General features: G+C 40.5%; 1 protein-coding gene across 1 annotated transcript in view; it reads right to left on the bottom strand.

The window, feature by feature from the left end:
* Positions 1 to 8,751: 8,751 nt before the first annotated feature.
* ENKUR (enkurin, TRPC channel interacting protein) overlaps positions 8,752 to 22,460 on the bottom strand; it is a 31,539-nt gene continuing 17,830 nt past the window's right edge. Inside the window, exons 4-5 of the mRNA XM_079772725.1 lie at positions 15,896 to 16,042; positions 8,752 to 9,585 (exon numbers count right to left, since the gene is read on the bottom strand). Coding sequence (XP_079628851.1) covers positions 9,412 to 9,585; positions 15,896 to 16,042 — 321 coding nt within the window. The 3' untranslated portion in view covers positions 8,752 to 9,411. The remainder of the gene's footprint in view (positions 9,586 to 15,895; positions 16,043 to 22,460) is intronic.

The following is a 22,460-nucleotide window of genomic DNA, read 5'->3' as shown; positions in this document are numbered from 1 at the left end:
GGGCAAACAGGCTGGCAGGGGAGCAGCTAGGCATCTATCAGGCTGGCAGGGGAGTGGTTAGGGGGTGATCAGGCTGGCAGGCAGAAGTGGTTAGGGGCAATCAGGAAGGCAGGCAGGCAAGCAGTTGGGAGCCAGCAGTCCTGGATTGTGAGAGGGATATCCGACTGCCCGTTTAGACCAGGATCGGGCCTAAACGGGCAGTCGGACATCCCTCGAGGGGTCCCAGATTGGAGAGGGTACAGGCTGGGCTGACGGGCACCCCCGCACTGGGCCTCTAGTGTCCTTTATAATAGCCTTTGTTATTCAAGCTCTCACAGTGGTGCTATAGCTAGATCAACCTTGAATGGTATCACTGCACATGCGAGACTTTTGTTCAGTCTCATATGCTGCCACTACTCCCTCATGTGCCTTCTGACTCCTTCAGTTGGGGCCCTTCAACCTATTTGGGTAATCTAACTCAGTAGTACCTGAGAAGACTTGATGGTGGCTTTTCAGAGGCTGTAGCAAGTTGATGGTGGTAGGCAGGATGTTTAGAGGCCCATAATATCACCTAGGAAGGCTGTGCCATACTCAGGGCTCACTGGTACACAGGGACTGCTGCTTGCAGAGGCATAGAAATGAAATCAGGTCTGACCACTCACTCCACTCTCCCAACCCTTGCATTTCAGCTTCTCTCTAAGTAGAAAAACTGGTGTTTTCAATTCTTAAGGAAGTCCATGATGCCCCTTTAGATATGAAGAGTCATCATTTTAGAGTCTATACGTCATGTTTGCTGAGGATGGGAGTTATGAGCTTAAGATATTATGAACATGTGTCATAACTCTTCTTCTACATGTCTATCACAGAACTACAGAGTCCATAGATCTAAAGGTTGTAGTATTGGTGTATTTATTTGCTTTAATAAGATCCTAACTAATAAAATAGTAATATGCAAATTGACTGCACCTTTGCTATGCCCAAGCCACGCCCACCAGCCAATCAGGGCGAGTATGCAAATTACCCAACAAAGATGGTGGTTAATTTGCATACACTGAGGGAGGGAAGAGTGAAGACTGAAGACAACTTAGAAGGAAGAGGGAGGAAAAGCGGAAAGCAAGGTGGATACCAGAGGGAAAGCCCAGGCGGGGCGGAGCGGGGGTGGAGCGGGGCGGGCGGCAGCGGGGCGCGGGTGCAGGCGCGGTGGCCGCAACGGCAGTGGCAGCAGCAGCGCACGCGGGCTGCAGCGGCCGCTTGCAGGATTCTTCCTGCAAATGGGCTACTAGTTGTTATATAATTTTTAAAGGGAAAAAACTCATAGAGGTCAATGAATTTGAAGAAAAAGATGGAGAAAACTTTTCATTTGCAAAAATGCAAATAAGAGCATTTTTTAAAACTGCAGTTTATGTGATATCAATCGTCACCAAACCCTTGGAATGTATGAATTTTATCATGTGGTAACATTTCAGGCCATTATTGACATTTACCATTTCTTATCATGAACATTCTTAGATCATTCCCCCGAGGAATTCTAAAATTTTTCTAAGAATTTTTTGCATCATTCTAAAGTAGCATTTGTTAAGCTTGAGTGCCTTAGGAAAAAACCATTGTTTTATTATTTTTTTGCATAGCAACATCCCAAACACAGCAAACATGATGAGGAGGCATGGAAAATGGAGAGTCTGAGAGAAAGACAGTCATGAGAAACTGGTCACATGTGTGCTCTCAGGAGCCACTTGAGGACCATGTTGCTGCTCTCCCATGACAGCTGCAAGGGGCCAGGCCCAACCGTGGTTCTCATTTCCTGAAGCTCTTCCTTAGCAAGTCTCACAAAGTTTTATTTTATTCTGAAATTAGGTGAATAGAAAAAAATGAATGTTTATTGAAAGAGGAAAAATCCTTTCAAGATGATGTGTACTCCCATAAGGATGGGTTGCATATTTTAGAAGTACAGTAAGTATGCACTGTTCTAAAACAGTTACCATAGAAACAAAACTTTCTCCCCATTAGATGGAAGGGTGATCACAGTAGTAAATTTCCACACAAGCATCTAAGCTACACAAATTAAGCATCGGATGGGAATCAAATCCAGTAGACTGTGGATTTAATAGGCAGGTATTAGAGGGGGAGGATAAGAGCCATAATATAAGAGAAAATGTTTGCATATCCAACAATCAAGCTATAAGTTTGCTTTAAATAACCCATCAAATTGGACACTTTGATGCCCACTGCTTTTTATTCTGCTCTAATTTCTCAATAGAGCACCACCCCAGCTCTGAGCTAAGCAGTATTAAAGTGGATTCTTTCAACCTAGTTCATAAGAATTTATTCTGAAAAAGACCTGAACAAAACAAAAGTGACATACCACTGCATAGGTGCATAGTAGGTATGTCAAGGGGGTCAACAGTCATGGGGGCTTCCGCATGAGCTGGATTCGAGCCAGGATTTAAAAGACAAGGTAGCATAAAGGAATATGAGGGATATTTTGGTAGAAGAGCTACTACCATATTTCATCTATCTTAAGATGTACATTTTTCAGATTTGAACAGCTCCAAAGTGAGGCTATCAACCAGGTGGCAGTTGTGATGTGACATGATACACATGTGAGCAAACGTGGTCATTGTCACTTTAACTGAGTTTTGTACATTGTTCGCTCTGCATATCAAATATATGTGTATGCTGAGTTTAATAGACATTTAAAATGTCTTATAAAAGATTCTACCCCCATTAATTCCTGAAATTAAAGTTTTTGTATATACAGAAAAGTATGGAAACAGAGTGGCCAGTTTGATAGTATATTAGTTGAAGGAAGTGGTTGTCATTGGATGAAAGACCAATATCATCAAAATATGCAGAAGAGGAGTCAGTAACTGGGGATAAAATCTCAGAGATAAAATTTTGGAGACCTCTGTGTCTAATGTATCACCCACACTCCTGTTGGTCCAGAAAATGGTAAGATATGGACCATGATGATTCTGCATAGAAAAGTGATAAAGATGAGTCCAGCTCTGAATGTAAAGACATTTTAGGATTACCTTAACCTTCATCTTTTTACGTCACATAGGAATACATGAGAAGTTTATATCGAAGTAAAAAAGAAATCTAAAATAAAAATTATTAGTGATAAGAGAGCACCATGACAATTTGTTCGTTTTATTTCCTTCTTAGTGGTACATGAGGTAGTGATACATCTTACTGTGAAGGCATCTTAGATTTAATGATATATGGGTATGTGAGAAAGATAAGATGAATATGATCTCAAGAACATTCAATAGAAAAGCAGAAGTTTAATATAAGCAATAATCATACTAGATAAGATACCCAGAAAAATATTGGTTAGCAAATATAATTTTTAAATTAGTTTCTCTTAAACACTTGAATAAGCAACATAGAACATGTGAATTCTGATGGAACTATTAAAAAGAATCTAAAAGTTTTAAGAAGTTTAAAAATCTATTTTAAGAACATTAGTCTCAATATGTTTATTAACTGTTAATAATAATATCAACCTGAACACTCACTATAATTTCATTCCATTTCCATGAAAAATACTTGAGTCTTAAAAAACACACCCAAATACCATATGATGAATTAATACCAGATAATTACATAAAATAAACTTATGAGGTAGTACTATAACAATGATAGAATAATGCCTCTTTCACAAGGAGGATTATTCTGGTTAAGGCTCTGGTTTATATTTTTCCTTTTTGAGAAATTTCCATTATATTTAATCTTAAACAACATAAGGGTCAATTGTCATCAACTTGTTCGGCTTATGCTGAAATAATTAAAAATGTGAAAACTTAGAATCTTGGCACATTCTTTATTTTACTTTTTATGTTTATAAAATATATTTAGAAAAAAACAAGAGTCTTTTAGGTTTTATTACTGTGTGTCTTTTACGATGTGTCAAAGGGATTTTTTTTTTTTTTTTTTTTTTTTAAGAAAAAGCTTTGGGTGCATTACAAAAGAACTAAGAGCAGTTTAATGCTCTGGAAAGATGGTGACCCAAATTCTAAGATAACGTTACAATTTGAAGCCTTACTTGCCAATCTCACTGTTTATATCACCCATACCCTATATGGCTCTCACGTTACTACTAGTCATCATCTTTCTACGTGGGTGGCAGCTGCCTGTCATCTCAATAATTCTGTGGAAAAGCCAGGGAATTTATTTTAAAGTGTTTGTCCAGATGAAACCACATATGGCCTCCAGGGTGCTCCGGGCCTGAAGCCGAAGCCTGCTGGCTGTGCTGAACCATAGAAAGAGCTTATCCAGAAGAAAATTCTACTGTCTCCTGAAAGCCAATAAAGATAAAAGGAACTTGTGTTAGTCCAAAACAGCAGAGCTCATGTGTGGGAATTGCACAAGATGAGGGTTTGTCCTCTGTGTTGGCCTCAGAAAGGCCAGGAAAGTAGACAGCTGCTGGGCCCCTCAGTTTCACTGTGTTGCTTGCTTAGAAGAAAGTTTTGATTGGATAGTTAACTTGGTCTTGATTAACCCTATTGGTGAATAGGGGGCCTTGTGCATGTAATAGCAACCTCTGGCTCTTATGTCTACTTAGATGATACGCTAGCCACACCGTTGGAACAGAATCCTATGAAAGGTAAGACTTAACAGGCTCTGTGGGCCTTGGAAAGATCCAATTTCTCTTAATAGTCATTGAATAGGGTGGCATATAGATGACAGCAAAGATTCTTGGGCAGTCTGGAAAGCTATTGACCCTTGTTATTCCATGGCAATATATTTGATAAAATTGTCACTTGTACTGTTACCAAAAATCCCCCCCCCTCCACATTCCTGTTTACACCTTCGTGGGGGGAATTGCTTGGAAAAACTCCAAATATTGTGGTGGGTTGGCTGCTCTCTGCTGTTCTTAGCAAGATACTATGAAAGAGAGGAACTCAGGCAAGGGGGGTACAGTTTGCACAGAAAGATGTAAGTGAGTAGAGTTGTGTTAAGGGAGATGAACGGAAGAATGAGAAAATGTCACCAAGAGCAGAGAAATGTCATTAAAGACAAGACTAAGATCATCCAACCATTGTATTCCCAATTACTTTGTATGGATGCAAAAGTCGGACAGTGAAGAAGGCTGATAGGAAAAATATTGATTCATTTGAAATATGTTGTAGGAGAGCTCTAGTGATACCGTGAACCACCAGAAAAACAAATAAGTGGGTTCTAGAGCAAATTAAGTTTGCAACATTGCTGGAGGCCAAAATGACCAAACCGAAGTTATCCTACTTAGAGTACATCATGAGAAGGCCCGGTTCTTTGGAAAAGACAATAATGCTGTGGAACACAGAATGCAGCAGAAAATGAGAAAGACCAAATATGAGATGGACTGACTCTATAAAAGAAGCCAGAGGCATGCGTCTATAGGAGCTGAGCAGGGCTGTTGAGGACAGGACACTGTGGACATCACTCATTCAGAGGAATGTCACTCACAGGGACAGCACTCATTCATAGGAATGTCACTCACAGGGACAGCACTCATTCAGAGCTGACTCTTGGCACATAACACACAAAGGAGTTCTCTGAATGTGGCCTGTGTTCTCAAGTTAATGTATATCCTTCCAGTGTTGGAAAAGACAATCACGAGAGAGGAAAGCACAAAACACAGGAAGCAGTAGACACACCAGATGGCACAGGAAGGTGGAGACATCTCAGATGGTTACAATGAATCCAGACTGGAAAATTCAACATGGTGTGGCCTAGGACAGGACAAGGTCCCATATCCATGGTCTCTCTTTTATCCAGAATGAACACATAATCATAGTGAAAGTCAATAAAACTATTGCTCTCTTGGTGGAATCCACAATATTGATGGTGTAAGATAATGGTGAGAAAGTAAAGTTATTCCTTATATGAATGCTTACACTGATCTATGATGCCTCTCTTGGCAAGAGTCATCTGATCCCCATAGACTGTGACAGAAGAAAACCATGTATCTGTTAAATTGAAGTAATTCTCCAGTAGATATATCTATCATTATTTTTATATTACTAGTATATATACACACATGCATGTTATATTGCTTGAAAAGATACACAAGAATCCAGTCACAGTGGTTGCTTCTGGAGAGGGGGATTCAGTGGCTGTAGGAAAGGAGCATGAGGGAGACTTACTTCCTCATACTCACCTTTGGGCACATTATGAATTTAAACTATGTATATACATCACCAATACCACACATACACACACACACACACACACACACACACAGTAAAAACATAGTTTTGAATAGAAGTACAAATGCACATATCTTCTGACCTAGTTATTTTTCTCCTGGGAATGATTTCCTACAGATATAACCAAATGTATGAAATGATGAATGTTCAGAGTCACTGTGTCATTGCTTTTATAGCAAATATTGAAAACAACTTAAATGCAGTAACTTAATGTCCATTGATAGGGCACTGGTAAAATGTTTGTGCAATTTAATACTATGCATCCACAAAAAAGAATGAAAAACATTATGTATGATAAAAAAATGCTCCACAACATTATTAATGGAAAAGGGCAAGTGTTATTGCATGATCTCATTTGAGTTTTTGAAAAGTGAATTATGGTATATGATTATATATATACTTTTGAGAACATATATATTCATTACTTTTAAATATAAAATATTTCTGAAAGGTAATAAAAATTGAAAACACTGGCAGTCTCAGGAATGGAGAACTTGGTGGCAGAGGTTCAGGGGTGGGGTGGATACTTTTATTCCAAAAATTCCACAGATGCTTTCCACATCAGCAGCATCATTTATATCAGTGTATATACTTGTCCCATAGACAACACACATGTGAGTGCCTAAATTAAGGCAGTCAAAAAATATATGTCACCACCCAGACTTACTTCCCATAGAAGCAGCATCCTTTAGAATAAAAATATCTGCATCTAAAAGCTATTTCTGCATGTGCAGTTTAAAATTAATATGTGCATGGCCTTTTACACCAACCCTGTGAAACAATATATTCAGTTTTCAGAAATATTTAGCATTAGTCTTGCTAACTTCAGTTCTTTCTCATCAAGCACATTATGTGTGAAGAATAAATGCTGCTACCTCTGACCTCATTCTGCAGTGAATGAATCAATTTATTATTATGAAGACAATTATTTCTTTTTTTTAAAATCACAGATATTTTCTAAGAGCATAGAGGCTGTAACACAGCCAGAGAGTATGTTCTTCTATAATTAGAATCACTCTTTCCACCTAAAAGACATCCAATTTCTTTTTAAAAATTCCTCCTGTCCCTCTTCCTCATCTTCCTTCTCGCCTTTTTTTTTTTCTTTCAGTACTAGTTTCCTAAAGAGAACATCTATTTAAACTCCATAGAGTGAAGAACGCTCCATGGTCAAAAACCTCAAATGACTATGATTTAGAAAGTTTTCATCTAAGAAGATCTGAAAACTACTGATGGTTTTTGCTCTACTTAACATTCTTTTTTAGTATGTCAAATGGCGGGTTGGGCTGATGAGATTGGTGTACATTGTTGGCTCTGGATCCTAGTGCTTATCTGCATTCTGATCAGTTTGGAGACCAAACTTTTGCTTAAACTAAGTTGAAAATAGTCATATAGTTTTATAGTGATGGACATTAGAATGGAAAGGAGGCTTGGACAAAATCTAGGTCAGTTTTTTTTTTTTGTTTTACAGATGAAACTAAAGTTGAAGGACACTAAGTGATTTCCCAAAGGTCACATAACTTACTATCAGTCAAATCTGCTGATTTTTTTCACCATGGCACATTTCAGCAGGAAGCAACAAACCCTCCAGGAAAAAGGATCTTGCTCTTTTTTGTCCCTTATCTATGTTTGTCTCCTACTTGTCGTAACCAGTGTTTATGAATAAATCACCTTCTGGAGGTTACTAAGAACTTGGAAGTTAAATTATTGCCCTCTTAAGATCTAATTATGTTATTAACCAGCATTAGCCTCCTTAACTACTGAAAAATTTCCTTCAGCTATTGAAAAGTTCCTTTCACTTTGGTGGTCAAATTATGTTCACGTGGGTTGTATTAATAGGCACATTAAGTCACATGCTAAAATTATGACATTGGTCAATGATATCAACTTATCTTGAGAGATAAAAAGAATTACTACAGAAGAGTTTTGACTGCAAATAAAAACAGGAGCAGGGGAGTCAATTAGATGTTGACCTGTAGCCTGCTCAGAGCAGGGAAAAAGAGGGCTAAGCCAGGGTGTTGAGAGTTAACTGATTGATGTTTCTCACATCAGTGCTCCCCTCCCTTCCTTCCTTCCTTCCTTCCTTCCTTCCTTCCTTCCTTCCTTCCTTCCTTCCTTCCTCCCTCCCTCCCTCCCTCCCTCCCTCCCTCCCTCCCTCCCTTCCTTCCTTCCTTCCTTCCTTCCTTCCTTCCTTCCTTCCTTCCTTCCTTCCTTCCTTCCTTCTCCCTCACTCCCTCTCCCTCCCTCTCTCAAGTCAATTTAAATATCCAGTTACATTTCTATACACTAACAATGAACAGTCTGAAAATCACAAAACAATTCTATTTAGAATAGCATTAAATATACTTAGACATTAACTTAACCAAGTAGATGAAAGGCTTGTACAATGAAAATTTCAAATCAAAGAAGATGGAAATACATCCCATGTTCATAGATTGGAAGGATCAAAAAGAAAAAGTAACATCCCATTTTAATTAAATACATAAAGTGAATTATAGAATAAAGCACCTAGAGTAGCAAAGTTGTTTTTTGTTTGCTTGTTTATTACTTATCCTCCACCCCCCCTCCCTCTACTCCCTAGAGAAGTAAAGTTTTTCAAAGTTGGATGTTAGGAAGGAGGCTGTTCTCTTTAATGATGCATCTTATAAGTTGTCTCCTTGATTTTATATCTTCTTAATATTTCTTCCTCTAAATATAAGCTTTCCAACATGCATTGTGGATATCAAAAATATTTATAGTTGGGAATAGCTGCAAATGACAGAGCTACCAGAGATTATATGCTGTTAAGTTTGTGGAACTCTGAAATAATATGCAAAAAAAAAACACTTTAGTGTAGTAAGAAAGGATATGCCACTATTTCCAATTCAAAATACTTAACAGAGTTTAATGTTGTGTTCCTTGAATCCTGTAGTGTAGAAAAATGTAAAGTTCTGAGTGCTGAGTTTATTTTTCAGGGCTCAGAAATTAATGTTTATGTGAAACAAGTACATAATAATAATACACTAAAGCACTGGAACAGATAACATTAAATCTTAGTTTATACATGAAAATGCTGAAATTGATTAAAAAATGTCTTCTTGTGTAAGAAAAAAATCCCATTAATCTTTAAGCATTTCTTATGCATTTTGGTAAAGACTATTTTTATTCTCTTCATAGCATTTTCCTCTTTGAAAAACTTAGTTTCATTTATATGTTTTCCATGTTTTTTTCTATATTAAAATGACTATACTTTAAAAATCCATTGTTACTTATTGGCAATATAAATAACTTTGTGCTTTTCAATGACACCAATGTCATGTTCCAGTTGCTTCATTGCTTCCTCCAGCTTCTGCTTGCGGATCTTCTTTGGTAAGGAATCAATGAAGACGGAGAGGGACTGGAACTCTTTATGCACCTCTTCCCAGTTCTTTTTTAGCCCCTGCAAATGGTAAAGGAAACTGTAACTACTAAAGTCAACTGCCAAAGTAAAGTAAATTGTAAAGTAAACTAAATGGTAGAGAAGACTACACTGGTAAGGGAAATGTAAATAGGTTAAAAAAACAAACTGACAAAAAGCGACTTTTAAATTGATATGTATTTATCAAGTACTTGGCCACAGTAACAACAAATACTGTACAGAGGCCAAACCCTGTCCCGATTGTGTGCTCAGATCCCAGTGGGAGTATTTATTTGCTCTGTTTTTAATGTTACTGTACTTGTCTTACCATCAAATATGCACATGAAGAGTTATGAATAGTATAAAACTAAGCTCACAGGAAATGCTTTTTGGTAAAAACAATGACTTGGAATTGATATCCTCAGACATTAAAAAAACATTTTTGAACAGAAAATTATTTCTTAAACATTTAAAAATTTTTTTCTTTAGAATTTTCTTTTCAAACCATCATCCTCATTCTTCAACATAAAAAAAAACATACCAAAAGACTTCATTCTGACTTGCATGGTCCTATTTTCTTACGCCTGACTAAATGGAATTATACAAAATACCAAAATTCAATTTCACAAGGTATTATCTTTTATGTCTCTTTCAATGAATTAGAATTCCTCCTCCACAGAGCCAAGGGATCTATACTTTCCATTAATGTATTCTAGAAATTACTGAAATGTCATTAAATGTAACACACATGCTAATTTAATAATGTAGTTAATTTTTATATTCTCAGTAACCAACAAATTCAAAATTAGGGATCTCTTAGGAGAAATAAAGGTTATTTCTATCTCTGTGTTGTTACAATTTCTTATCACAGTACACTGAGGCCCCACTGACAAACTGGTATTAAACTACTAATTGAATTCATGCAATGAAATTTTGTAAATTAACATTCTTTTATTCACTATGGATGCATAAGTTATTTTTTTTACAAACAAAAAAGTAAAACTGAAAGTACAATAAAAGTATTGTCTTGATAATATGGTCCTTGAAAATCATGACCCTGCATTTAGGTTTGTGAGAAGATTAGAAGTGTCTTATATAATAATGCCTTCATAATAAACCCTTACAGTAAAAATTTAATCTTGTAGAAAGTTTCCAGGGATAATAAAATTTCAATGAGTTATTTTCATGCCTAGGTAAAAATAAAGTAATGATAGGATAGGGCATACTATTTAGAACAGGTTGGTTGAAAAAAAAGGATAACAAATTTTGAACCTTTAAGTGAGATTATATCAAGGCTTTGGGAAAGGAGGAAGATAGAAGGAAAAGTATCCAGGTTAAATTTTTAAGAGGGGGATGGTTTAGTGCAATTCTTAATAGTACATGAGCTATAATCCCAATGGGAAATATATTTCCACAATACTCCCCAGGGGTATCTATTGCAGAGAGGAAATTTATACACTACAAATATCAAAGGTTGTTTATTTTTAGTTGGATGATATTATTTTTAAAAAAATTTATTAAGTTTTTAATTGGGTGATAGTTCCATATTATTTGTGGTCACAGCAGCTATATTTTTTCCTCTATATTTTCTTTTAAAGGATAGTTTTCTTTATCTTCCATTGTGTACAATAACGTTTGGATCAAAGTCAATAGCCAAGAATGGCCATGAAATGTAACTAATATTTCATATTATTGAAATAATCTCTTAGCTGTTTTTTAAGACTTTTCTTATCTCATCTAAAAAAAATCTTTTATCCATTGCAGCAATAGTGATTTTTCCTTATTTTAAATTCTGAAATTTCCTCTCCTTTATTTTTATGCTGAAATATGATTAATTTTGGAAAAACTTCAAATGGGGAGAAGCAGTCATAAAATCGTGCCTTCCTTCAGTTTCATGCTCCTTTTGTACTCCTCCCCCACCCCACCCATTCCTCACCTTCTTGTCTTGCGCTGTGACGAGGGGGGTGGTGGCGTGGGTTGATTTTTGTAGATTATCCCCCAGCCCCCAGCCCTTTTGTCCTCCAGTCTCTGCCCAGTTCGGCCAAAGGCGGCACTGGTGGGAGAGACAGGTAGGGCCTTTCTTTACTTCTCTCTTAACATTACCTGACACTAGTTCTGGCTCATCCATCTGTGACACCACCTGCCAAGTGGCCCATCTTCCAGGTTCCAGTTGTCACCTTCAAGCCTCAGGTGGTGGTGGATTCCCACTGTCCTTAGTCCTGGGGACCTCGGTGTTCCTTGTTGGTTCCCTTAGCCTTGCTTCACATCTGTAAATAGTTCCTTCAAAACTCTTCAGAGTCCCAGCTGAGTGTGCCTTCTCTTTCCTGCGGCAGCCCTGATAGAGCTGCCTTTGGTTACCTCCTGTGCACGTGTATATACCGCAGTGGGAAAATACTGGCCTGGGAATTGGCCAATCTGGACTTTAGTCCCTGTTCAGCTAAGGACTACATTTATTTTGCTCACTACAGTTTGGGTACGGTGCCTGGAACATAGTAGATGTTCAATAAATGAATCCATGGATGAATGAACAAATTATTCCACTTAACATATTTGCATTTTATACCCTTATCTTAAAATGAGAAGTTTGGGATCGTTAGGCCAGATGATCTCTTCCAGGTAATATGACACTGTTATTTTATAAAGAATTAGCAAGAGAGTCTGGCGGCTCAGGGACATACAACCACATTGTCATAGAACTATGTGCAACTCAACCATGGGAGAGAGCCTGGTTCAGGGCTTGTCCCGAGCATAGCTAGTGACTTTGTTATCACAGTAGCTACACTACTACCCTACCTGGCTAATCAGGGATCTGATGGAGGATCTGTCACTTAAAGGATAAGCAAAGAAAGTCTGTAGTGACTATATTAGGAAGCTGAGGGCAGTTTATACGTTACAGCCAAAACGGTGCGGGGCGGAAGAGCCTTTTCCTGCTGAGGGAAGTTCGTTTTCTCTTTCCCTATTTTTCAGTATCATTTAGATATAAAAATCTGGCTTTTATAAAAGCATGTATTTTCTAAAAATGGCCGATGCACCAGAAAGAGATAGAGAGATAGAGAGATGGGCCAAAGCTAGTGCTCTTCCTGAAAGCGACATGAAAGCCCCGCCTCCAGGTCTGTCAGTGTCCTGCCAGCCCACCGTCCTTTCCTCTTTCCAGGACACCGTTATGAAACACCCGTGTTCATACTGGGCAGTGGGTCAGGCACCCGGGAGCCTGCTGTCAGGCAAGGGACACAGTAGCACAGCCTCTGCCCTTAGGCCACTCCTTGGATCCACTCTTACTCGGCAGTTTCAGGCCCACCTAATGACCTTCCTGTATCCTTGGAAACTTACAAAACTTAGGCTCTATACACACACATATAATTTAATTTATCCACCAATTAAATGACAATATTCCTACAGCAGAAATTTTCACATACCCTTCTTAATATCTTTGGGGCTTAGCATGATACTGTATGTGAGATAGGCATTTTAAAAATGTTTATTGATGATTATTAAGGCATTGTTAAATGTTAAGAATTTATAATGCATATGAATCCATTTATCAACAGAAATGTGGTAAGAAAACATTTTTTTTCCTATTTTTAAAAGGTCACTAGAAATGGCTTTGTAGAAAGCTTTAAAAAATAATAGGTAAAGTACTATTTTTACTTCTATAAGAGATGGGAACAAGAAGAAGAAATAAAAGGCATCCAAATTGGAAAAGAACAAGTAAAGCTGTCTTTATTTGCAGACGACATGATATTGTACATAAAAAATCCGAAAGACTCCGTCAAAAAACTCATAGACTTAATAAATGAATTCGGCAATGTAGCAGGATACAAAATTAACGCCAAGAAATCTATGGCCTTTCTATACACCAATAGTGAACTTACAGAAAGAGAAACTAAAAAGGCAATCCCATTTACCATCACACCAAAATAATTAAGATACCTAGGAATAAACCTAAATAAGGAGGTAAAAGTCCTATATGCGGAAAACTACAGGACACTGAAAAAAGAGATAGAGGAAGACGTAAACAGATGGAAGAACATACCATGTTCATGGATTGGTAGAATCAACATCATTAAAATGTCCATACTACCCAAAGCAATCTATAGATTCAATGCACTCCCCATTAAAATACCAACGGCATATTTCACAGACCTTGAAAGAACTCTCCAAAAATTCATCTGGAATAAAAAAAGACCCCGAATAGCCACAGCAATTCTGAGAAAGAAGAATAAAGTAGGAGGGATCTCAATGCCAGACCTCAAGCTGTATTACAAAGCCACTATTCTCAAAACAGCCTGGTACTGGCACAAGAACAGACATATAGATCAATGGAATAGAATAGAGAATCCAGATATTGACCCAAACCACTATGCTCAATTAATATTTGACAAAGGAAGCATGAACATACAATGGAATCAAGACAGTCTCTTCAATAAATGGTGTTGGGAAAATTGGACAGATACATACAAAAAAAATGAAGCTAGATCACCAACTTACGCCATACACAAAAATAAACTCAAAATGGATACAGGACTTAAACATAAGACGGGAAACCATAAAAATATTAGAGGAATCCACAGGCAGCAAAATCTCAGACATATGCCAAAAGAACTTCTTCACCGATACTGCCCCTAGGGCAATGGAAGCTAAAGAGAAAATAAACAAATGGGACTACATCAAAATAAAAAGCTTTTTTACAGCAAAAGAAACTATCAACAAAACAACAAGAAAGCCTACTATATGGGAGAACATATTTGCAAATGGTATCACTGATAAAGGTTTAATCTCCAACATCTACAGGCAGCTTATACAACTTAATAAAAGGAAGATAAATGATCCAATAAAAAAATGGGCAATGGACCTAAATAGAATCTTTTCAAAAGAAGACAGAAGGAAGGCCAAGAGACACATGAAAACATGCTCAACGTCACTAATTATCCGAGAGATGCAAATCAAAACAACAATGCGGTACCATCTCACACCTGTCAGAATGGCTATCATCAACAAATCAACAAAGGACAAGTGTTGGCGAGGATGCGGAGAAAAAGGAACCCTCGTGCACTGCTGGTGGGAATGCAGACTGGTGCAGCCACTGTGGAGAACAGTATGGAGTTTCCTCAAAAAACTGAAAATGGAACTTCCATTTGACCCAGTAATCCCACTCCTAGGAATATATCCTAAGAAACTGGGAACACCAATAAGAATGGATATATGCACCCCTATGTTCATAGCAGCACAATTTACAATAGCTAAGATCTGGAAACAGCCTAGGTGCCCATCAGCTGATGACTGGATCAGAAAACTGTGGTACATCTACACAATGGAATACTATGCTGCCATAAAAAAGAAGGAATTCTTACCAGTTGCAGCAACCTGGATGGAACTGGAGAACATTATGCTGAGTGAAATAAGCCAGTCAATGAAAGAAAAATACCACATGATCTCACTCATTTATGGATAATAAAGAACATTATAAACTGTTGAACAAAAAGATAAATACAGAGGCAGTAAAGCATCAAACAGTCTGTCAAATTACAGCAGGAAGGTTAGGGAGAGGGGGGGAAGATAAGAGATCAACCGAAAGACTTGTATGCATGCATATAAGCATAACCAATGGACGAAAAGATCGGGGGGTGGGGGGGTGAGGACATATATGGGAGTGGGGTGGGGTGGGGGCAATGGTAAGATATGTACACATATAATACCTTAATAATAATAAAAAAAGAGATGGGATGACTATAGAAGAACACAAGTAGGTACATAGTTAATAAATACAACCATGCTCACATCCCTAATATTTTAAGTGCTTCAGATAAAATCTTGTATCAAACACTCCGATGTAAATATTATCTTTAAGTATTTTTTCAAAATAAGAAAAATACATGTAAAATCTTACATCTGGTTACTCTAAAATATCAACATTTGTCTTATAGAAAAGAAAAAAAATGTTGGTCTAGGGAGAGTTTCAATTATTCTAGAGCTCCATCTAGTGAAAAATGTCTATTTTGTGGGTATCACTTTTAAAAATTCAGGGACATGAGAGTAAAAATAAAAATGCTTTTTCTTCTGTGTATGCATGTTTGTTGAAGAAGAAGGTGGGCTTCCTTACAACACTAACTACTTCAGGAAGAAACAGAAGCTCACCAAATTGGAAACAAGTAATAATCCCTATATTTCAACTTTTTGTTTTCCCTGAAGAGTCATCTTTGCTGCCTGTAGTTGTCACCGTAACTAAAAGAGAGCCATTGAATTTCAAAGTCGAAATGCCTGCTTTGCTAATCATTATTAACCACGGGCGCAGCCCTTTCCTTCAGAGGTGTGCTAAAGCGTTCCACAGAACCAGAAATTACAGGACACCTACCTGCAGCACTCCTTCCCTTTCTTCATCGGAGAGCCTTTTCATGGCTGCTTTCCGGAGGCTTTCCTGGATATAGTTATCATACTCCTCCTGGGCGTTTTTCACTTCCTCATTTCGCTTACAGATATATTCAGGTGTGACACCGTAATCCTTACGAGAATTTTTCAGGGGGAAAAAAATCAGTATCCTGAAAGCACTCTTACATGCGTGTACATACCAACCAATGAAATGGTACAGACTTAAAGCCTTTACTTACAACACTGCAAACTGACAAAATTCATTGGCTTTCCCTCTATTGGGAACTAGTTGATTCTGGTCTTTTAAAACCATTTGAGCTGTTGTTTGTGGCAGCTTGTTTTCCCTCTTCTGAATGTTTCGAGACCCTGCTCTTGGCTGATGACTCAGCCCTTACTTTACCCCTAAGAGCTGGCTTTCCTTTATTTCTTGTACTACTTCAGCTTTTACCTTGAAATATCTTAAATATCTTGAGGTCTCTTTCGCAAGGTCTTGTTAAATAAGATACTTACTTCCAAGGCATCATCAAAACTAACTCTTGAAAGATACAAAGCACATCTGCTTTACAAGAAAATTGACTTGGGACCTGTTTGGGGAAATGCAAAATCTTGGGCTGCTTACAAGGACTGACAGTGAATTAATCAGCTGTGATTCTCTGAGATTAGTGAATATGTGTGATAGATATCACTGTTTTGAGAAACAGAACTATTCCTTGTTTATTAAAAAAATTTTTTTGTACTTGGTGCTAGATATATTAGTGAATAAGAAAGGCAACGTTTCTGTCCTCATGAAATGTGCATTCCATGGTGAAAGAAACTCACCAAAAAATAGGATATAAAATAGTATATATATCCTATCTAATAAAGAGGGAATATGCTAATTGGCCCTCACATTGTCGCAAAGATGGTGGCACCCACAGCCAATAAGAAGGGAATATGCTAATTGACTGCCATGCCCTCAAAGATGGTGGTGCCCACAGCCAATAAGAAGGGAATTTGCTAATTGACTGCCCGCCCTCAAAGATAGCGGTGCCCATAGCCACAATATGGCAGTGCCCAGTCCCCTCAGACCTGCCAGGGCAGCAGGTGTGTGGCAAGGCCGGGCCCACCCCCAGGCAGGCCTGGCCTTGCCGCACACCTGCCTCCAGAGTCCCCCAGTCCCCTCAGCCCCCCAGCCACCCAGGGCCGGCCCAAGGCGCAGGTAAGCCTCGGATGGCAGCTGCCCAGCCACCCAGGGCTGCCCAAGGCTCAGGTAACCAGGGCCGGCTGAGGCTTGTGCTGCCGGCAGTGGCAGCAGCAGAGGTGTGATGGGGCGTTGCCTTCCCCTGATCGCCGGGTTGGGTCGCCTCCCGCCCCTGAGGACTCCTGGACTGTGAGAGGGTGCAGGTCAGGCTGAGGGACCCCCCCTCCAGTGCATGAATTTTCATGCACCAGGCCTCTAGTATATATATATATATATATATATATATATATATATATATACTAGAGGCCCAGTGCATGATTTAATCATGCACCTGGTGCACCAGCGGGCTGTCCGCCGGTGCCCCAGGCCTTCCGAAAGCCTCCGGCGCTGCGGAGGCTTTCGAAAGGCCTTGCACCAGAGCAGACAGGCGGCCAGGTCCCCCGCTTTGGCCTTTGATCGCGGGGGACCTGTCCGGCTGGCTGTCCGCCGGCGACCCAGGCCTTCCGAAAGCCTCCGGCGCTGCGGAGGCTTTCGAAAGGCCTTGCGCCGGAGCAGACAGGCAGCCAGGTCCCCCGCTTTGGCCTTTGATCGCGGGGGACCTGTCCGGCTGTCCGCCGGGGACCCAGGCCTTCCGAAAGCCTCCGCAGACAGGCGGCCAGGTCCCCCGCTTTGGCCTTTGATCGCGGGGGACCTGTCCGGCTGTCCGCTGGTGCCCCAGGCCTTCTGAAAGCCTCCGGCAGCCATGGTACAGACGCTGAGCTCGCGGCGCCAGTGGCGCCGCGAGCTCAGCGTCCTGCTGGCCCAATCAGCTACCCGGGCCACCCTGAGTCCCGCCCCCTGCGCCTCCTGCTGGCCCAATCGTGGGCGTAGCGGAGTGATGGTAATTTACATATTACCATTTTATTATGTAGGATATATACACACACACACACACACACACACACACACACACACACTGAGTGGCCAGATTATTATGATCTCTGAAAGCATAATAATCTGGCCACTCAGTGTGTGTGTGTGTGTGTGTGTGTGTGTGTGTGTGTGTGTCCAGTCAGCCTGACCAGGGAGAGGGGACATGGGCAGTTGACTGGCCTACCTGCTGGTCGAACTCCTGGTCGAGGGGACAATTTTCATATTAGTCTTTTATTATATAGGATGTACACTGAGTGGCCAGATTATTATGTGTTTAGAGATCATAATAATCTGGCCACTCAGTATATATATAATCCTATCTAATAATAGACAAATATGCAAATTGACCACACCTCCGACACACCCACAAGCCATGCCCACCATCCAATCAGAGCGAGTATGCAAATTAACCCAAACCAAGATGGCTACAGCCACAGAGAGCAAGGTTTCCTAGGTAACAGAGGAAGCCAAGCTTTCCGCCTGCCCTAGCCAGGCCTAAGCCTCCACTCAAGCTACAAAGTTTCAATTATAGAAGGTAAACAAATTCAAACAAATGGCGGCAGAATGGAGCTTGAGAGAGCAGGCCAGGGTTGCCACCGGCAACAGGGGAAGCAAAGCTTTCCGCACACCCTGGCCGGGCCCACCCGCTTAAGGCAACAAAGTTTCAATTATAACCCCAACACAAATGGCTGCGGGCCTCGGAGGGAGCCCCAGGCTTGGCTCTGCTCCAGGCTACAAAGTTTCAATTGTAGAAGGAAAATAAATTCCAGATACCAGGGCCTCCGCTTGCGTTGCCAGGGGGCGTGGCCCGCCTGCAAACCACCACAGGCCCCTCGCTCAGGCCGCCCCATGCCCCAAGGGAACCCCACCCTGATCAGGGACAACCTTCAGGGCAAACCAGCTGGCCCCCATCCCTGTACCAGGCCTCTATCCTATCTAATAAAAGAGTACTATGCAGATTGATCATCACTGCAACACACAATATAACTGCCCCCATGTGGTAAAGATCCTGCCCCCATGTGGACACAAGATGGCCACCACAAGATGGCCAGCAGGAGAGGGCAGTTGGGAGGCACCCGGCCTGCAAGGGAGGGCAGTTGAGAAGGACCAGGCCTGCAAGGGAGGGCAGTTGGAGGTGATCAACCCTGCAGGAGAGGGCAGTTAGGGGTAACCAGGCCGGCAGAGGAGGGAAGTTGGGGGCAAACAGGCTGGCAGCAGAGTGGTTAGGGGGTGATCAGGCTGGCAGGCAGAAGCGGTTAGGGGCAATCAGGAAGGCAGGCAGGCAAGCAGTTGGGAGCCAGCAGTCCTGGATTGTGAGAGGGATGTCCTAGGGATCGGGCCTAAACGGGTAGTCGGACATCCCTTGAGGGGTCCCAGATTGGAGAGGGTACAGGCTGGGCTGAGGGACAACCCCCCTCCGTGCACAAATTTCATGCACCGGGCCTCTAGTATATATATACTGAGTGGCCAGATTATTATGATATATTCCAAGGTAAAATAAAAGTTAATAAGGGGAAAGAAAGAATAGTAGCTATTTTAGATAAATAACAAAATCAGGAAAGACCTCTCTCAGGAAACAGTTGTTGAGAGAGATGATAGTCATTAAAACTATTCAGAAATATTCTGGTTTTTCTCCCTTTGGGCACTTGGTAGGACAACACTTTCCTGCTCCCTTTGAAGTAAGACATAGTCATGTTACCTGACTTGCCCAATGTGAGTGGAAGTGACCTCTGTACCTTTTGGGTAGAAGCTTTAAGAATTAATGGATGACTTAATGTTCTTTTTCTGTCTGGAATAGTGATGGGAGATGTTTGGGGTTGCCTGGGTTGTGAAATGAGGACAAGAAGCAGAGCTTCCAACAACCCTCAATGGACATGTGGCACAAGCAAACTATAAAACTTAGTTGCTTTTAGTTACTGAAATGTGGGAGTTGTTACCACAGCATAATCCAACCAATTCGGCCTGAACAAGGGATAGAAATCCTAGTTGTGAATGTGTTCTGGAAAGTTGCAAAGCATTCTACAAATAAACTCTAAGAGCACAGTATTCTTATTAGTTAATGAAATGGTAAACAGTCTAATCCATTCCAGAAAACACTGAGGGAAACACCTCATTATAGCTCAGTACAATTACTTAGGATCATAATAATGATTTTGTGCCATCAAAAGATTAAATTATATTTGGCATACTCTGTTTAATAAAGGGAATCATATGATACATTTTAGGAAAATCAACTATCTCACAAATAGCTAAAAGCTTCAGTGATCTGAAATATTCCTATGTGTTGGATCATTGAAGAATAATGCATACTATGATAATAATAATTGCATATATTATAATATCTACTCTTTGCTGAATTTTTATTAATGGCCAGGTCTTATGTCAACTGCTTAATATATTTTATATCACTTAATCCTCACTCTAACCCTGTGATAAATTAATAACTTATTTAAGATCATAGAGTTAAGTAAGTGGCAGAGGTAAAACTTGAAATGATCCCTTTACTAGTATTGCTATGTACCTCAGGCAATCATCCATGCCTCATGGCACAAATGGGCAAATATTTTATTTGGAACTAAAACATGAGATTTACTCACTTTTTACAAATGACCTTGCCCTTAAAAAGGACTTATGACCTCACTCACTAATAATAGATTTTTTTAAAAACACAACTGATAAGTGGCAAGTAAATTGACACCAATAATAGATTTTTTAAAAACATAACTGATAAGTGAAAAGTAAGTTGAGTAAGTACGTCATGAGCCCTGATTGCTCAGCCAGCAACAACAAGGGGACAATAATATTGTGGTGTTTGTATGGCTTGGTAAACAAGCACAGGTAGACATACTTAATATTTTTCTGTCTCTGTAATGTATTTTTACTTCCAATTTTCTGTTCAAGGCAGAAAATACACTGAAGTGGACAACTTAAGCAGAAGGCCGCCAGAAGGAGGGGCAGACTATATGGCAATTGGTGGTATGGCTATCAAAGGAGAAGGGTTTTTACGTGATGGTGGAGAAATAATGGACTGGAAATAGCTTTGAAGGGCCAGGAGAGTGAAATTTCTGCTTTTCCATACCCCATGGGACAAGGGCTATGTGCAGCCTCCAGGGGCCACAGAAGGAGGAAGTATCCGGAGAAGCCTAAAATAACTTAATTGGCACGTGCTATTAACTCCTAAATTCCTGCTAACATCTTCCAAAGGTCCCTTAGCCTACGGCGTGACAATTTCTCAGGGAACAAGCAGTGTCCTCTGACAACAGCCTTGAGGTTCCTGTTTGATTGTGAATAGGACTTCTCATGGTAGATCACTGGATTACCTCAACACAAGCCCCTTATACATCAACACAATTTTGTTTCTCTTTTTTCTCTTCCTTTCTTCCTTCTTTCTTTTTTTGCCACACTTTATTATTATGTACTAGTGACCCGGTGCACAGATTCATGCACATTGAAAGGAAATTAATTAGAAGGTGGCCGGTGGGGCGGGACTGGGGGAGATGGGCTGGACACAACCTGGAGCCAACCTCCCATGGTCCCTTCCTGGTGTCTGCAGAATGAGCAGGGTCCTTTCAGCAGGTGGGGTCCCTCGGCATGGCCTGTGGGAATTGGGCTGAAACCAGCTCTTCGACATCCCCTGAGGGGTCGTGAAGTACGAGAGGGCACTCTGCAAAGTTGCTGTCCTACAGGATATGGAATGCAAATGCAAGTGTGCAGTAAACCAGATTTGGGGTTTATAGTGCCTTAGCAACAACATAACCCACGGCCGAAGGTGGAATTGTGTGGCCCCGTGAAGAATTGGGCTCCTTTCTCTCTGGTTTCGGGGTGCATCACCTGAGAACCACCACTGCCAAGTCACTGCAGCTTGGCAGCTCCTGCATTGAGCATTTGCCCCCTGGTGGTCAGTGCATGTCATAGCAACTGGTCAGACAGTGGGAGGGACACTTAGCATATTAGCCTTTTATATATATAGTCTAGTGGCCCAGTGCATGAGATTCATGCACTCAGGGGGGTCCCTCAGCCTGGCCAGCACCCTTTCGTAGTCTGGGAGCCCTCGAGGGATGTCCAACTGATGGCTTAGGCCCGCTCTGCTCCCCATGGGGAGTGGGCCTAAGCTGTCAGTCAGACATCCTTAGTGCTGCCGCCACCGCCGCTGTGCTCACCAGCCATGAGCTGTGAGCCATGAGCCTAACTTCTGGCTGAGCAGCGCTAGGGGGAGCGCACTGACCACCAGGGGGCAGCTCCTGGATTGAGCGTCTGCCCTCTGGTGGTCAGTGTGCATCATAGCGACTGGTGGTTCCACCATTCGGTTGATTTGCATATTACCTTTTTATTATATAGGATTATTATTCTTTAGGGTTTTGCACTCATATTTGCCATGTGTGTTTTTCACTTATATTATCATGTGTGTTTCAAGTACCTTTATGCTCTATACTAGAGGGCCGGTGCACGAAAATTTGTA

This window comes from Cnephaeus nilssonii, assembly GCF_951640355.1.
Source record: "Cnephaeus nilssonii genome assembly, chromosome: 1".
NCBI classification, from domain to species: Eukaryota; Metazoa; Chordata; class Mammalia; order Chiroptera; family Vespertilionidae; genus Cnephaeus; species Cnephaeus nilssonii.
This window is presented reverse-complemented; position numbering and strand designations above follow the sequence as displayed.